This window comes from Papilio machaon, chromosome 6 (assembly GCF_912999745.1).
Source record: "Papilio machaon chromosome 6, ilPapMach1.1, whole genome shotgun sequence".
Taxonomy (NCBI): domain Eukaryota; kingdom Metazoa; phylum Arthropoda; class Insecta; order Lepidoptera; family Papilionidae; genus Papilio; species Papilio machaon.
In genome coordinates, this window is record NC_059991.1 from 6,281,006 (window position 1) to 6,297,873 (window position 16,868).

At 31.5% G+C, this 16,868-nt stretch overlaps 1 protein-coding gene across 1 annotated transcript; it reads left to right on the forward strand.

Moving 5' to 3' along the window:
- The first annotated feature begins 11,317 nt into the window (after positions 1–11,317).
- LOC106714746 (twinfilin) lies at positions 11,318–14,916 on the forward strand. Its single transcript, XM_045678355.1, has 9 exons — positions 11,318–11,479; positions 11,812–11,889; positions 11,975–12,086; positions 12,241–12,403; positions 12,665–12,798; positions 12,911–13,014; positions 13,241–13,384; positions 14,386–14,504; positions 14,608–14,916. Exons 1-9 carry the CDS (start codon positions 11,455–11,457, stop codon positions 14,758–14,760), a joined length of 1,032 nt encoding a protein of 343 aa, XP_045534311.1. The 5' UTR covers positions 11,318–11,454; the 3' UTR covers positions 14,761–14,916.
- The last annotated feature ends 1,952 nt before the right edge of the window (positions 14,917–16,868 follow it).

Here is a 16,868-nt window from a genome sequence, read left to right on the forward strand (position 1 = left end):
ATTGAACAGCGCCGCATCGCGACAATTGTTCAGACGTGCTTGATGAACAATTGTTCATCCAGTTTGCAGCCGTCGCATTGTAGCCCGCCATTTATTGCGTAAGCTAAAAAAAAAGTATTTTCACACACTCTTTCCAATCGGTTTAATTTTGAATTGATTCTACAACTCGATTCGAAATACAAAAACGTTTGCGCTTGTTGGCGTCAACAAACGAACGAAAAGTTTTACATAAAAATAAAAATCAACTGAAAACGCACAAAAACTTTAGAAGGATGAGTTAAAACAATTAAAGATAACTAAGAAACTAAATAACTTACTAACTTAGTTTTTGAGACCAAAATCATCGTTAACTCTGTTTTGCCAAAGATAATGACAGGGATGATGATAAATTTTATACAAAGATCTTGGTCTCGGAAACCCACGGTAAGTCTAATCTAATATATAAAATTCTCGTGTCACAGTTTTCGTCACCGTACTCCTCCGAAACGGCTTGACCGATTCTCATGAAATTTTGTGAGCATATTCAGTAGGTCTGAGAATCGGCCAACATCTATTTTTCATTTTTTTTTAACTGCGGACGGAGTCGCGGGCGACAGCTAGTAAAATATAATAAGCGAAAGATATGATTGGCATTGAGGGTAAACATTTTTGACCTTTAACGTAAAAGCTACTTCTAACTTGGTAATATTAAATTAGACAAGTTTGTTACTTGAGCCTTGTCAAGTTAGCGATGTTAAATTGAAACTTAATTCCATTGCCAAAAATGTGTGCGGATAACTTAAATATCGAACTTGGGCATATTCATTTGAAACATTCTTTTTTGACTCTTAGAAATCAGGGAGAATTCCAAAAGAGAACACTACGTACTATTCTATAGGCTAAATATTTTGTAATAGTAGGTTCTCGATTTCTTTAGCAATTTGACTACGTGTTTGTATCATCTTTTTGTATTGAATAGTCCGTCCTCAATCAACAAATCACTGAATGCATAGGAAATGAAAGTTTTTCTAAAATCGTGTTAAGTCCCGTTTCCCTGCCAGTTTAACTTAACTCAATAAAACGCCGGGCCACAGGGAAATTGATAAACGGAATGCACATACGCTGGATAAAATATCTAGTAAGTGCTTACAAAATTTTCTATCCTCTCAAACTTACAATTTTTAAAATCGAGATGAATATTGACTTAAAATTTCTTGCTAACATTGTGGTCTTAAATTACACCTGTGCTCTTCAGATATATAAATTGTATGTACGTTTCATGCCACCCATGCTTTTACACAAATTACAGTGAAGTCAGTTGACATACACTAATTGAATCCGAATGTAAAAGTAAAGTTTATGACACTTGTGTAAGAGGGATGTATTAAATTTTATGTATATATATGATGTTGATTTCAGTAAATAGTTATTATAAGACTAAAATAAAAAAATAAAAAACTTGAGAGGTGTCAAGGGACACCCGGATGGAACGAAGTTCCTTTCGATTAATTAGTGAAGGAACCAATGTTTATTCTATGAATAAAAAAACTTAAGTCTTCACAAGAAGTACATTTTATTTCTATGAATTTTCGTTATATATTGTCACGTCGTTGCCATGGTTACTATAGCAAAAAGTTTCGTGACAACTTTTCGTAAGAATTTTTTCCGTCTAGCCCCCTTTCACAACGCGCGATAAGGAACTTCGTTCCAATTAAGAAATGTTATTATTTCTAAAAGTTTTAATTGTATCTCTTAATTTTGTGGGACCGTAAAAGTTAGATACGTTTAGTTACTTATAGGTTAGCTTACGTTCATTTTATTACGATTACACTTTGTGCAATAAAACCAGCTTACCTCGGCGTTTTATGCGTTGAGAGCGGACCAGGACTCATGGGTATACCGTACATTGAATTGCTACCATGTTTTTATTATAAAGCTTTTCAAATAGTGTGTGTAACCCGATCTACAGAAAACATTACCTTCTCGTTAGTCGTGCAATAAAATACGTATATACAAATTATTTATCTTTGCTAAATATTTATTTATGTTTTGATGTGATCTTATTATGAATCAACTTAGACCAAAACAGTTTCTAAAGTATTGAAGAATAAAAATTTAATTAGAATTAGAAATAAAATCGCTTGAGCCTTTCGACACAGATTATTCATGGCAGCCTTTAGCGTATAGAGTACACGTTTACTAAATACAAGTATGTCTATTAGGTGAATACTTGTATTATAAACCAAATCGTAATCTATTCTAAACATTTCCATATCAATTTTATAGAGGCACAGTAATTTTCTACTTATTATATACATCAAACATAATTTTCTTTTAACAATTATAAGGAAACCAATACATTACCAGTTCTTACACTATACGTCTTTTTTCTACACCAGTAGGACTTGAACAAAGCTAAACATCGCGTGCTAGTCGCTCGTTAATCTTACGTGGCATAATGCTCAAGATTAACATTCAAATGTGAATGCAGTTTAGTGCATAAAATAAAAAAACGACACTAAAAAACTTCCATGCCAACCTAATAAATAACGAATTTTATATGCACTTATAAATTTATAATTATATATTTTAATTTCTTTTTTTTTTTCTAAAATTTTTCATTTATAATCCCTTCTGTCTCCTCTGTGATTTACTACTCTGCAAATGAGCAATTGTCTCTGCATTGCAATTTCTAAATTGTTATAGCTTTTTTGCAAGAATTTTATTAGAGATTTATGAGGATAGTTACAGGCAACTTAATGTTACAAAGTAATTATTAAGTACTTGATACTGTATTTGCACAGAGCGTTCGTGGCTCAGGGGTTAAGCAGTTGACTTGCAATCTGCAGGTCCTGGGTTCGTATCCCACCATGTACCAATGTGTCTTTTGATTTTCGATTTACATATGTACATTTACAACCTGCACATATATGAGAAGAAATTCTAAGATATGTGTGAAGTCAACCCGCACTGGGAAAGCGTGGTTGACTATAGCCCAGTCACCCCTAACTTAGAATAGGCTCCGATCCCTTCAGTGGGGACGTATAATGAGCTGATGATTATGATGATGACTTATTCGCTGTTTTAAAATTTTAAATTGGGACTTAAGAATTTCTTCAGTAAAAAAATTGGTGCACTGGAATGATATGATACATATTTACGAAAATAAATGACTGTATGTTGAGGTCTTTCCTCTGTGTAATAAATATTTAAGACGGCAATTTGCTTTGCTAAGATGAAAGTTCTTTCCCCCGCGTTTGTGTTCAAAGTATATGATAAAAATTCTATGTAAGTTCTTTTAAATGTACCTATTTAAGTCTTGTTGTATCAACTTTTCACGTAACCTCAGAAACAAAAATATACCGGTTTTTTAATATCACGTGGAAGAGGTCGTGGCCAACATATACAATTGTAGTCAGAATGAAATAATAACCGTCTATTTAATATTTTATATTATAAAATCACCTAAGATGTCGCAACTTCTACAAAGAAATAATTTTAAACGTTAGTACAGTTGTAGATCTGAAAATAATACCCACTCGGAAACTATCCCTCACGCTCTGTGGGCTTTTCTCTTTCAAACAATCTCCATTGTCGTCACTTCAGGCGGAACAATAGCAATTTTACGTTAATGTCACATTTTCCATTATTCCATGAGTTGAGAAATTAGAACAAAATTTTCCTCTTAAATGTAAACTAAAGAATACTTCAAGTATAATTTAACAAAAGGTAGAAGTACGTTTTGACTTAATTTAACTCCCGAAGCCTGTGATACTTACTATTCATCCAAAAATATCCATTATTTTTTAATATGTAGTCTTAGAAGTACCGATGTAAAAAAAGTTCTACCGCACTCCTAAATGGGAAATGTCTTTATATTTATTTCGAAGTGCATTTCTCCGAATGTGTTTAAAACACATTCTATTTTGAACGGAACGTTTCTATCCAATCAAAGCACCCATCAGAACACAACTTCCAAATTGTGTCAATGAAAGTGTAACCCGCTTTCAAGATTTAACATCCTTAAACGATTGACACAGAGCTGAGTTTGATCGGATTAGGCGGACGTTCCACTGGAAGATCTTAAGGCAATGTAATGGCTAACACCCTTTTATTGTAATTTGGCGTGTTGATGTTATAAATATAAATCATGTCATAAAATTTTAAATTAAATACCGGTCGAAAATAAATTCGGCAATAAAATTTTAGAAATTTTAATTGCTACATAGCAAGTAAAAACGATCGAAGACCAGAAGAAGAAAGACGAAATATAATGCAATGTAATTATAATTATTTTTAATGTTTTAGTCAATAATTCGCATTACTTGGCTATCGCACATAGTTAGGTTATCAATTTTCTAGTAATTATGTAGGAACAAAGTAGCCGTGACTATACATTTCCCGTTTCAAGTACTTACCTGAAAAAGATGTTACTGAAGAAAACTACAATTATGACTGACCACGTTTATTTACATATATACAGTCTTACAATTCTAATCTTAAAAATAACATTATCTTAAAAACATAATGGCTATATATATTACATTACCTACTTTCACTATACTAAGTATAAGAGATGAGTTGTATCTATCTCAATTCCTCACTCGCAAAATGTAATGTACATATAAAAGTTATAATTAAAACTGCACTAGACTTCGCGTGCTTTTAATGTTTAAGTAGAATGTGACCGCGGTTATATTTTTAATACCACAACTTTGCGGACTTGCGTTAGTTTTTCTGTAAGTAAATGCAGACACATTTTTACAGCTCGTTAAAAATTTAAGAGAGGATGAATTGCATAACTACTGCACCTTTTCAGTTCACACGTTATATTACTTTTTTATTCATAATTTGATTCAACTTTAGAATTTTATTTCGTAATGAAATTAAAGATTTTTAGTTATATTTCGACTTTTCTCAATTAAATGTTCACGTGACACATACGGAAGTATAAAATAGGTAGTTTCATATAAATCGTTTTGTTATAAAAGCACGGCAACGTGTACTGTTATACAGCCAAAGAATTAAATATCTTCAGAATACTGTCACCATAAAGTATTTGACCCAATTGCAATGTGAGCGTTAAATAACATTTCAGTCAAATGAGTGGGAAATAAACGTCTTCGTACGTTTCAAGACATCCTGTATGTAATAGAAAGCAAAAAAATAGAGAGAGAGGTATAAGGATAAATGATACGATTTATTTGCTACTGCAATAAATGTAATTATTAATTGTGCACAACCATTGAAACATTACATTATTAAAAGGGACTCTACATCCGATACATGAATGAAGAGGCTCTTCTCTCTATACAGACTAGTGGGTGCTCGAATGCCGGCTGCGTGCATATGCAATTCATTCTATCAGTAATTAATTAAATATGTTTGCAATCCGTTTTGTGATATAATACTCTGATCTTACAAGTGGCAGCTACGGAAGCCCTTACGCTTAGGAATTCGTCAAAACTTCTTTAGATTTTGCAAAAAGTGTAGCGCCTACAAAATTTTTTATGAAATAATTATTAGAGATAACATTAACTTTATTAATACATATAATTATTAGAGATATAGAATATCACAAATACGTGTATGAAAATATAAAAAGCAGCCAGATGTGAACAAGGGATGTACTTAATAGAAAAAAAGTCTAACACACTTCCAGGGATGGAATAATGAAATTTTGTCCAGAGATTGCTTCTGCCGGCTGATTTAACGGAATGACGTCATAATTATATTGGCCATATAAAAATACTTTTAGGGAGTGAAAGGGTTATATACAATTTTATATTGGTGATGTCTATTTTGTCGTTTTATATTTTAACTAGCTGTGCCCACGACTTCGTCCTCGTGAACTATTGTCTTCTCATAGCATTTTAAATTATTAATTATTATACTAAAATTTATAAAACATTACAACAAAACATATTAAACATACAAAACATTAACATAAACCTTCCATATTCCCATACAAACTTCCATTCCCAATTTCTTATTGTTGTTTTACACCCTCGAGGGTAAAACTTTTACAAACTTTGAATATCATATTTATTTATGTCAATTTAACAGCCTAAAAAAAATAAGTTACAAGCTCTAAAACTTCAACTGTAAAAATGAAAACACTTCGATACAAATTTCCACCCCACTTATTAGTTTATTTCAAAGATAAAATTCAAAATGACTTTATTTATTGTGAATCATTAGTTACATATCTCCTTATTTTTCATCTTACAAATATGCAGACTAAATATTATTACTTTTTCGTAAACCGTTAAACTTATTAAACTATTATTTATTAGAATTATAAAGGTTACATGGTAATCTTAAGATAATACGGTGTCCTACAAAACTGTATGAAAACAGTTTAACTGCGTGACCTCGGAATTTATCAAATTAGTTAACGTAGTATGCAATAAAGTTTAAGGTAACGTTTTAGATATTTGTAACTATTTTTATCAACCGTCTATCTCATTAGAAGTACAATTACCTAATGTTTATATAAAATAAGTAAAATTATTATTTATCCTGCCTAAAGCCGGCCGGTGAAAAAGCCACAGCCACAAACTGGAGGGCCTTTGTTCATTAAGTCTTTTTGAGCAATTAACACGGCAGCACGCAGCTGCACGGAATAGGATTCGTTTTTGTTAGTTTAAATTTATTGCTCATCACTTAAAGCTGCAATTTGAACTAATGGAACATTTCACTAATTATTTTTGGTGCGTTCGCGAATATTTTACAAATTACTATTTGATATATTATTTAAAGACGATAGGGCAAGATTTTTTTCGAAATTACAATAAAGGTGTTATAGTAGTAACCTTCTGATTTACTTTAATTTATCCACTCTATTAAAATTTATTCTAAGCTAACAATTGACAGAAATGTTAAAAAAACACGATGATGAATTAATTAAAGTATAATGATTTTGTCTGAAACTGCTACAGCTAAATTTATTGGCACGGTTATCATACTATTTAAAACTTTTTAAAAAAGTTCACAGTAAACCAGATCACGACAAAGTTGTTTTAAAATTTTGCACTTTGTTGCACGCTTGCCTCAATGCAACGATAAATCTTGATGCCGCAACTTTAATTGTAATTAATAAAAGCTATTTTAAAAAAGAGTGCTGTCATAACTGGAAACTATAATTACAGATATTGATAATAAACATGAAATGATTTCCTTATCCTGTTGGAATAGAATAACATAATGTAAGACCAATAACAAAAATATTGTGAAGTTAGTATTGTTGAATCCTTAGTATTACCAACATCAGTTCATAAAATTCAAATACAAATTCACTGTTTATAATTCCATCCGAACGTAAATTCATGTGTCGGGTGGTTGCGATAATGTTTAATTAGTTAACATATTTCATGGTACTTTACTTGTTTTGTTACGTATTCTGATTTCTGATATTTTTTTTAAAAGATGGGATATTCTAATTAGCATTATTGTCTAATAAATTCGACAATAAATTGGAAAAACTTCTCTTTTATTTGCAAAACATTGTTTAAATAAGCAATTACTACTTATTGGTTCCAACTTTAGTTGATTTACAACTTTTGCCAAACAAACTACATTACTTTTTGCGCTATGTTCATTACAATTGGAAAATATTGAAATATTTAACTAGTTCGATCCGTTATTCGAAACAATTAGAAGGAACAAATTGTATTTTCTATTTGCATAGTATATTTAAAAAGGTTGCATAAAATCCAAAGGCAGCAGTGACCTGTGTTAGAGTCGTAATCATAAAAACCATGTCGTTGTACAGTGCAAGATAACGAACCGTATAGTTTTACAACTTAAACTTTCCACGAATAGTCGTACAAAAATTAATAGTGCATGCTGATTTTATCATGCAACTGTAACTCAAGTAGGATTTCCTGTGTACGCTATCCCAATTTATTTTTATTCGTAGAATTTAGAACGTATTTTTTCCACAACCGTCACTATTATAAGGTTTCTGTGGCCTTTTTTTTCAACGGGATCACTAAGTTACATAATATTTGCAGTTAGATATTAATTAATAATATATAATACCAATAAAAATAATACCAACGAAAAGCGATGGGACGAGACATAAGCTACACATACATAAATTTTATTTATGTCATTATGTATTATGTAAGACAACGGGCTTTACTTTTCTTATAATTCTTGATAGTACACACATCAAAAAAGTCTAAGCAACACATACTATTTCAAGTTATTAATCAATTATTTTATCATTTTTTACCAAGTAGGTGATAATTATGTAAACTTTTTTGATCTATAGGACATACTGGCTGGTTGTGAAAAAAAATCGAGTATCATTTGTTTTTTTTTTCACAAATTTAAAAGCGAATGCATTTGTTCGAATTTTACAGCGTTTTCTTTGCTTATTAAAATTTAGTATTCGGTATCAATTTTAAGATTCAAACAATAATTAAAAAAAGTTTTGAACAAATTTGAATTTTGAGACATTTTTTACGTTATGGAGCGACGTCATTTGAACGCAGATGAAATGCAGAGAGCTGTAGAGATGTTGCAAGCGGGAAGAACTCAATCTAAGGTATCTCGGTATTTTGGTTCAACAGAAGCGTTATTTGCCGTCTTCATCGGCATTAAACTAACACGGGAGATCCTGCTGAGCAGCACCCAGGTCGAGGAAGGTGTACAACAACACGGAAAGATCGATACATACAACTGACTGAAAGACGCCAGCCGATGTTAACCGCCCGAGAGATAGGTTTGAGGCTACAAAATTCAAGTACTGTTGTTGTTAGCTGCCAAGCTGTGTGAAATCGATTGCATGAGTATGGCCTACGAGCACGACGGCCAATTAGGTGCCCACCGATACGTCACGGGAATCGCGCTCGTCGAAATGAATGGTTTAGTCAACACATTATATGGACCCGGAAATAATGGGATAAAATTTTATTTTGCGATGAGTCTCGATTTGGGTTCTAGCCTGATACTAGAAGGGTAAGAGTGTACCGTTGTCCTGGAAATACTGAAAGACTGAGGTGGCTTCAGGAAGTGCATCCATACAACGACTTAACAGTTATGGTATGGGCGGGTATTATGAAGAACATACGAACAGAGCTCGTTTTTGTAAATGGTAACATAAACGCTGTAAATTACGTTGAGGATGTTCTAAGACTTTATGTCCATCCATTCGCACAAGCGCTTGGCTTCGATTTCACCTTGATGCATGACAATGCGCGTTCGCATACAGCTTTGCACACAGGGGAGTACTTGGCAAGGGAAAACTTCCTGGTATTGCCTTGGCCTGCACAATCGCCAAACCTCAACCCCATCGAGCATGCACGGGACATGCTCCAGAGACGTGTTTTAAATGACTTGGATGGAGTGACAACAACCCAACAACTGATGGACTTACTAAAATTTTTAAAAAATTTCATTGGGAGCAATTACCGTAGGATCACATTAACAGTGTCATCGATTCTATGAATAATCGGTGCCAGCAAGTTCTCCATAACAGAGGAGACCACACTTTGTATTAATTTATGCAATTTTTGTACAACCATTTAATTTTACTTTAAGTTTAGTTGATTAGGCACCTTACTTTGTACTACGTACAAACATTCCTTACTCGTAATTATTGGTTATTAAGATTATTAAAAAGTAAATAAAAAAAACAATTGTTGTTTAATATTAAAAAAGCATTAATAAATAATGAAAGTACGAAAATACTAAGGATTTAATGCGAAAACACATTGTAAAATTGAAATTTATATGTGTTGCTTAGACTTTTTTGATGTGTATAGTTCGAAATCAAGTTGTTTGTTTACATAATTTATACGTTCTCCATTTAGGGACTTTAATCACTTTATTGCTACTTAATAAAGTCTTGAGTTTACTCAGAATCTAATCCATTAAAGCACTATTAAATTGTGCAAAAGTTGCTTCCACTTGGAAATAAAAATAACCGGCCGCTGCGGAGTAATTGGCAACTACCAAATCCATTACTGAGATTAATCAACCGCAAGAGTAATTAAGATTGATGTTTTTGACTGTTTTGTGCACCTGAAATAAGCACTGTTTTTAGTTCGCAGCTCTACAAATTCGGATTTTTAAATGCGGCCAATTTGACAGTTAAAAAAGGGAAGTTTAATTACGACTCATCATTTTAATTATTTTGTAAACTAAAAAGCAAACCAGTGGAAAACCAAAATATTGCGAAAATAAAGCTAAGATGATAATGGGCCTGACATGTCGCTCGAAAATCGATCTTACAATTGGACTAAAAGTGGATGAATGTAATGGATTTGTATATTCGTAACGGTTGTCGACTGTGTGCAGAAATCAAGAGATTGATGAAATGACAAATTTAATTGTTACAATATCGATATAATACTTAATACAATATACCTACGTTTTGAACACCGGTTATGTATTTCTCGTCATAAACTTGTTCTCACGTAAGGAAAGCCTTTAGGGTATTATGAGTTATGTATAACTTAGTTTGCTACTCAGTGACGAATAATCACGATTTATAGATGCGACTGTTGCGATTGCTTAGTGATATTTATAATGTCTTCCTTTGATAAGACGCAACCATTTTTAGAAAATAATGATAGTAATTGAAAACGAAACTTAACTAAGCATAATCGTATTGAGAGTATACAGTGAAAATTGGAAATTACATTGTATAATGTTAAAGAATACCCAACAATTTTCGTTTTATTTGCCAAAAATGAGATCTTACTCTCTTTAGAATCACCTTCAACAAGATCACTTAACTGTGGAACATGTGTAACTGCGGAACACATGTACATATTGTCATCACTTATATTCCGTTTGAAAAAATATAGTCAAACAAGGATATCTGAACAAAATGGAATAGATAAAACCTACCTACTCAGATATAGAAAATGACATAAAAAAAAAAGTAAAATGAAGGGGCGCTAGTGAGGTATCAAAATTTCACCGGTTCAAAAAATTCCCACACATTAAAGCTGTACCGATAACCGATATTAAGGTTAATTATACTTTGTCTATTTAAGATTGATTAGTTTGACAACTGACCTCTACGAAGTATCGAATTAATTTTGTATGAGGATGGTTGTCAAAGTGTTAAACTAATTATCCTTAAATAGACACATTATAATTTTGTAGTTTTAGTGTAACGTTACGAATTTATATTTATATGTTTTTTTAAAGTATTAAAACTTTGTTTTAAATGCCTATTTTAAATATTTGAAAATATTTTTTTATCAATAAAATTATCTTGTCTTTGTCTAGTTAGTCTAGTTTATAAGCTGTGGAAAAACGACATTGACATTGACATTGAAAATGACAGTGACATTTCAATTTGACACATCCATGTTATTGAAGTGACTGAGCTGAGATTATAACTCCCACATCAATATCCCGTTATAATTAGAATTGCATAAATCATCACAATACTTTTACTGAAGTATAGTATTATCTTCCTACATTCTCTATTATTTAGAAGGAGTAACTAAAATGTCACATCAAACTGGGATTCAAGGTACGACTACAAATTTTATTGATTGTTTATCAGGTTAAATGATGTCGTTGCACCTTTTTAATATATTACAATTCTGAGATGAACGGGCCACAAGCACACCTATTCAAAACATTTCATCCTTGCTCCATTTCATATGCTATCTCTTCTCTTCACAATGAAAATTTAAGGTCAATTTCATTAATTTAAGTATGTATGGTTTTCTTTATTACACTACAATACAATATTTCTTAGAGTCAACTATTATTAATATAAAAATGATTTTTATTCTTGCAAAGAAAATGTGCAAAACATTAATATATGTATGTTATATTGATAAATTATTATATTTTCAGCTAATGCTGAATTGAAGAAATACTTCACTAAATGTAGAGATGGAAAAATTCGGGTATTAAAAGTCAGCATTGACAATGGTAATCTCTTTCACCACCAATACAATTTGTTTTTATATACTATATTAATTATTAATTATATATATATTTTTTTTATAATTTACAGAACAGTTAATATTATCTAAATACCAACAGGTTAAAGGTTCCTGGGAACATGATTTTGATAAATATGTCCCATCATTAGTAGTAGATGATCTCCCTTGTTACATTTTATACAGGTCAGTAATATTTTGATGCCTTAGGTTACTTAGTAGTAAATAAATATATTCATTTCTGTCATTTAAATAATTTCCAATGATTTTCTTAAAATTACCTTGATGATAAATAATAAGACAGACAGAATAAAAAAATGGAGATGTTTTTAATTTATAGATTTGACTCAACAAATTCAGTTGGTCATGAATGGCTGCTGCTAAGCTGGTCACCTGACAGTGCTCCAGTGAGGCAGAAGATGTTGTACGCATCCACTAAGGCCACACTTAAACAGGAATTTGGAACTGCTCATATAAAAGATGAAATGCATGCTACAAGCAAGGTAATCAGCAAACTAAAATATTTGTTAAATTTAATTAACACATCATAAAATTTAAGGTTACATTTTGTGTTGTCATGCTTTGTCTATGTAGGAACTTTAAGACTTAACATTTTTCATGTTACTCTTGGACATGAGTATTAATGAACCTCTTTACTTCTTTTTTCATTATTATGTTGCTGGCTGAAAAAAATATTAAATTTATTATTTTTTTATTTGTGCGCATTAAAAAAAATTAAAACAGTTTGCAACTATTGTTTCTAGGATGAAGTCAGTCTTAAAGGCTACAAGGCACATTTGACTGGTGTGAATGCTCCAGCACCACTCACGGACAGAGAAGAGGCATTAAAAGAACTGCAGCAAAATGAACATAGTCCCAACTATGGTACTGATTCAAGGTAAAATATGAGACATTTTTACATTAAAGTAAAGAAATAAACAGATAGATCTCGACATCATTTTAGAGATATTGCTTGCTTTATACATTTTTTTTCAATTTCATATTTACAGGCAGTCTACAATGGGTGGGGTTGCATTTCCTATAACACAAGATGCAAAGCAAGGCATTATTGATCTCCAACGTGGTTCCTACAATTATTTACAATTTAAAATAGGTAAGATTTTCATTTGATATAGTTGAAGTTATTGAAATATTAATTAATAACATGTACTACATTAATAGTTTCATGCAAAATGCTATAAATAATCCATAATCAAAAGGTTTTTTGTATTTTACATGATAAATGAAATCTATATACATATAAAGGTGCAAAGAAAATTCTGTTGCTGCTTAGGCTTGGTGGCTTATATTCACTAGGACTTTGACATGTTTCTTTCTAGATATAGATGAAGAAAAGATTCATCTTGCAAAAGCAAGTGTAATCGAGCAATCAGAGCTGCCTCGGCAAGTGCCGGATGATCAGGCAAGATATCACCTCTTTGTATTCAAGCACACACATGAAGGTGATTACTTGGAAAGCATGGGTAAGTTTTACTTATGTCATCATATTTTGTATGAAATTTTTTATGTGAAAGATTTTTTTCTGAGTACTGATTAACACTGGAGCGTCGGTGGCTCAGGAGTTAAGCACTTGGCTTGCAATCTGCAGGTCCTGGGTTCGTATCCCGCCATGTTCTTCGATTTTCGATTTACATATGTAATTTATCCGACGTTCTTACGGTGAAGGAAAGCATTGTGTTGCAACCTGCACATATCTGAGAAGAAATTCAATGATATGTGTAAAGTCAACCCGCACTGGGCCAGCGTGGTTGACTATGGCCTAGTTACCCCTTACTTTGGGTACCTTCCAAGCCCTTCGGTGGAGACATATAGTGAGCTGATGATGATGATAACAGTGTCACTTTCACTGGAACAGATATTGGTGACACAATCTCCCACAGTCAGGTGTTAATTGGTCATAAGGGGAAACTGAGTGCAGATTTTTAACTAACTTCAAATGGTGGGGGGGTATGAAAAATAGATATTGGCCGATTCTCAGACCTACTGAATATGCTCACAAAATTTCATGAGAATCGGTCAAGCCGTTTCGGAGGAGTACGGAAACGAAAACTGTGACACGAGAATTTTATATATTATATTATAAAGAAGAAAGACTTGATTGTTTCATCATTATCTCCCTGGCCTTTTACCACTCACGTGGGTACGGCACACAAGATTTTACAAACCATAAAGTTTTGATTGTTTGTTTGCGTTTAATAGGCTCAGAAATTACTGTAATTATTTGAAAAATTCATTCACTGTTGGGAAGCTACACTATCCCCGATTTTTATTTAATTCTGCATGGATGAAGTTGCTTGCAACTGCTATACATAATTATACTCTTAATATTACAGTTTAAGCTAACTCAGGGTCTAACATATGGCGTCCCTTACATTTTCTCCTAAGAAGCTGAGATAACATACATATTTTAATAGATTTTTCAACATATATGTGAGCTTTTATTTATATTTTTATTATGTTTCAGTGTTCATCTACTCCATGCCGGGATACAGTTGCAGTATAAAGGAGAGAATGTTGTATTCAAGTTGTATCGGAACATTTTTGGATATAATTGAAAAAATGGGCATCGAGATTGCCAAACGGGTGAGTTCTTTACATATTTTGAACTTTACTTGTAGTTACTAAATACTAACTACTTTTGTCTTAATTTATATGCTTATTCTCTAAGCAATACCTTGTATTTTAGCTGGAAATCGGTGATGGTAAAGAATTGACGGAAGAATTTTTATACGATGAAATACATCCAAAGAGAAATCTTCACAGACCTGCCTTCGCTAAACCGAAAGGTCCGCCAAACAGAGGCGCGAAACGAATCACCAAGTCTCAGGCGTCGCAGTAGTTTGCTAATAAAATGCAAACAGAAAAGTGAGCTTATGCTAAACGTAGGGATGATCGAATAATCGATTAAAATAATTTTATATCGATGTTGAATTTTATTATCGATATTCCAATGAACTGTCAAACCATCAATGAATTCCTGAAATAGTTTACAAGAAAATGTGCAATATTTTAAATTTTTAACTAGTTTTACTAATTATATTCGATTTTTAAACAATGAAATAATTAAAAAATTATAAAGCGCAAGTAATTTATTTAGGTTTTTTTTATTAGTCACGATATAGGATCATTGATGTATCGAGTATCGATATTATTTTTTTATACGATCATCCCTAGCCGAATAGTATTATTCTTCCAAGTTGCAATATTGTCGTAAGTATAGTCTATTGCCAATGTTTTACAGACGATTTCAAAATGAGTTATTTTTAGCTTTTTGGCTTCAAAAGTGTTACAGTTTACGCAATCAATTGATAACACATTTATTTATATTAAGTTTTATTAAATAAATTATTAAACTTTCGCTAAAATTTTAATATAATATTGATATTATAACAGTGTGATACTTCAGTATATTTTTAAAATTAATATGCTTTATGAAATATTTATTTTTAAATGTTTACGTTACAATTTAATGAAAAATATTTCTCATTTGATTTGGACTGACACCGTTATTTAGAAAAAGAAATAAGAGTTTTTATAAATCAATTTTACGATTTTTAAATGAGATTATTTAATTTCACAGAATAAAATTAATTTGGTACCGGTATGTTTTTAATTTAAATTAGTATATAATGTCACATTAAAGTCATAATATAACAGTAAATAATTAATGATATAATAAATGTAACTTGCTAGAAAATTTTGTGTGATGTAAGATTTTCTCAAATATTTTTATAATTTCAAAGTAACCAACATATAAATAAGTTAAAAAATAAATATATAATTTAAGTTCTATTGTATATGTATATGGCAGACTTTCGTGATATACCGCTTGTTAAGTTTATATTCTCACTACGCATATAATAAACTATCTTGTTTTCAATCTGTATATTAATATGCTGCGAGATAATGGAAATGAATACAGTAAAATTCAAAAACATTTTATGAATATATTTTTAAAAATTTTGCATGAAGTTTGATATAAGGTATGTTGTTTAGTCTGTCATTTCGTTTCATCTTACTTCTTACTAATATAAATGCGAATGTTTAGATGGATGGATGGATGTTTGAAGGTATTTTCGGAACAGCTCAACAGATCTTGATGAAATTTGGCACAGATGTAGAACATAGTCTGGAAGAATACATAGACTACTTATTAAGTTTTTTTTTTATTTCCGCGCGGTCGGAGTCGCGGGCAACAGCTAGTATTATATAAAATGTAAAGAAGACAATTCCTTAGTATTTGTCACCAATCTACTGTATTACACAACTTTGCGATTGTTAAAGTTATTTTGCAAATGTTACCAAAATGACGGGAATTGTAAGTTACAGTAACTTTAAGAATAAAAATTAAGTATTATAAATAAAATGAATCACTTGTTTAGAAATCATTTCCTATAATAGGGGAGGCGAAGCGAGTGCTTCACCCCCCAGATTGAGGCAGGGTGAGTACCCTGAAGCCCTTCTGACCGACTACCTTAATAGCGTGCTTGTATATGGAGCGTTTCATTTGTGGTATGAGTACTCGATTGAGTGCAAGGTTCCCCCCTTATGTTTAACTGACACGCTCGTGTAAATCCAAAAATCCCCGCTTCGCCTTCCCTATGTATTAAAATTACTCCATTTTTATTAAAAAGATGATTTTTATATGTAAACTAACTGTTATAGACTGTTTTATAGAGAAAGTAAAAAAATTAGACTTTTCGCTCTCTTATAAAGTGAAAGTGTTACTAAAAGAAAAATTTCTTTTGATGTAAGTTTTTATTTATGATTCAGTCTTCTTTCCTGTAGACTTATAACTTTTAGACTTGACTGTAAGTGCATGTCAGACTTTTTATTTATAAAAACTGCAATAGACTAATTCATTAGAAACTGATTTTTCTATAAATTAAGTAATTTATTTTCATTGTCATACAATCGACTTCATTTGATTTTCTAATAAAAAATCGA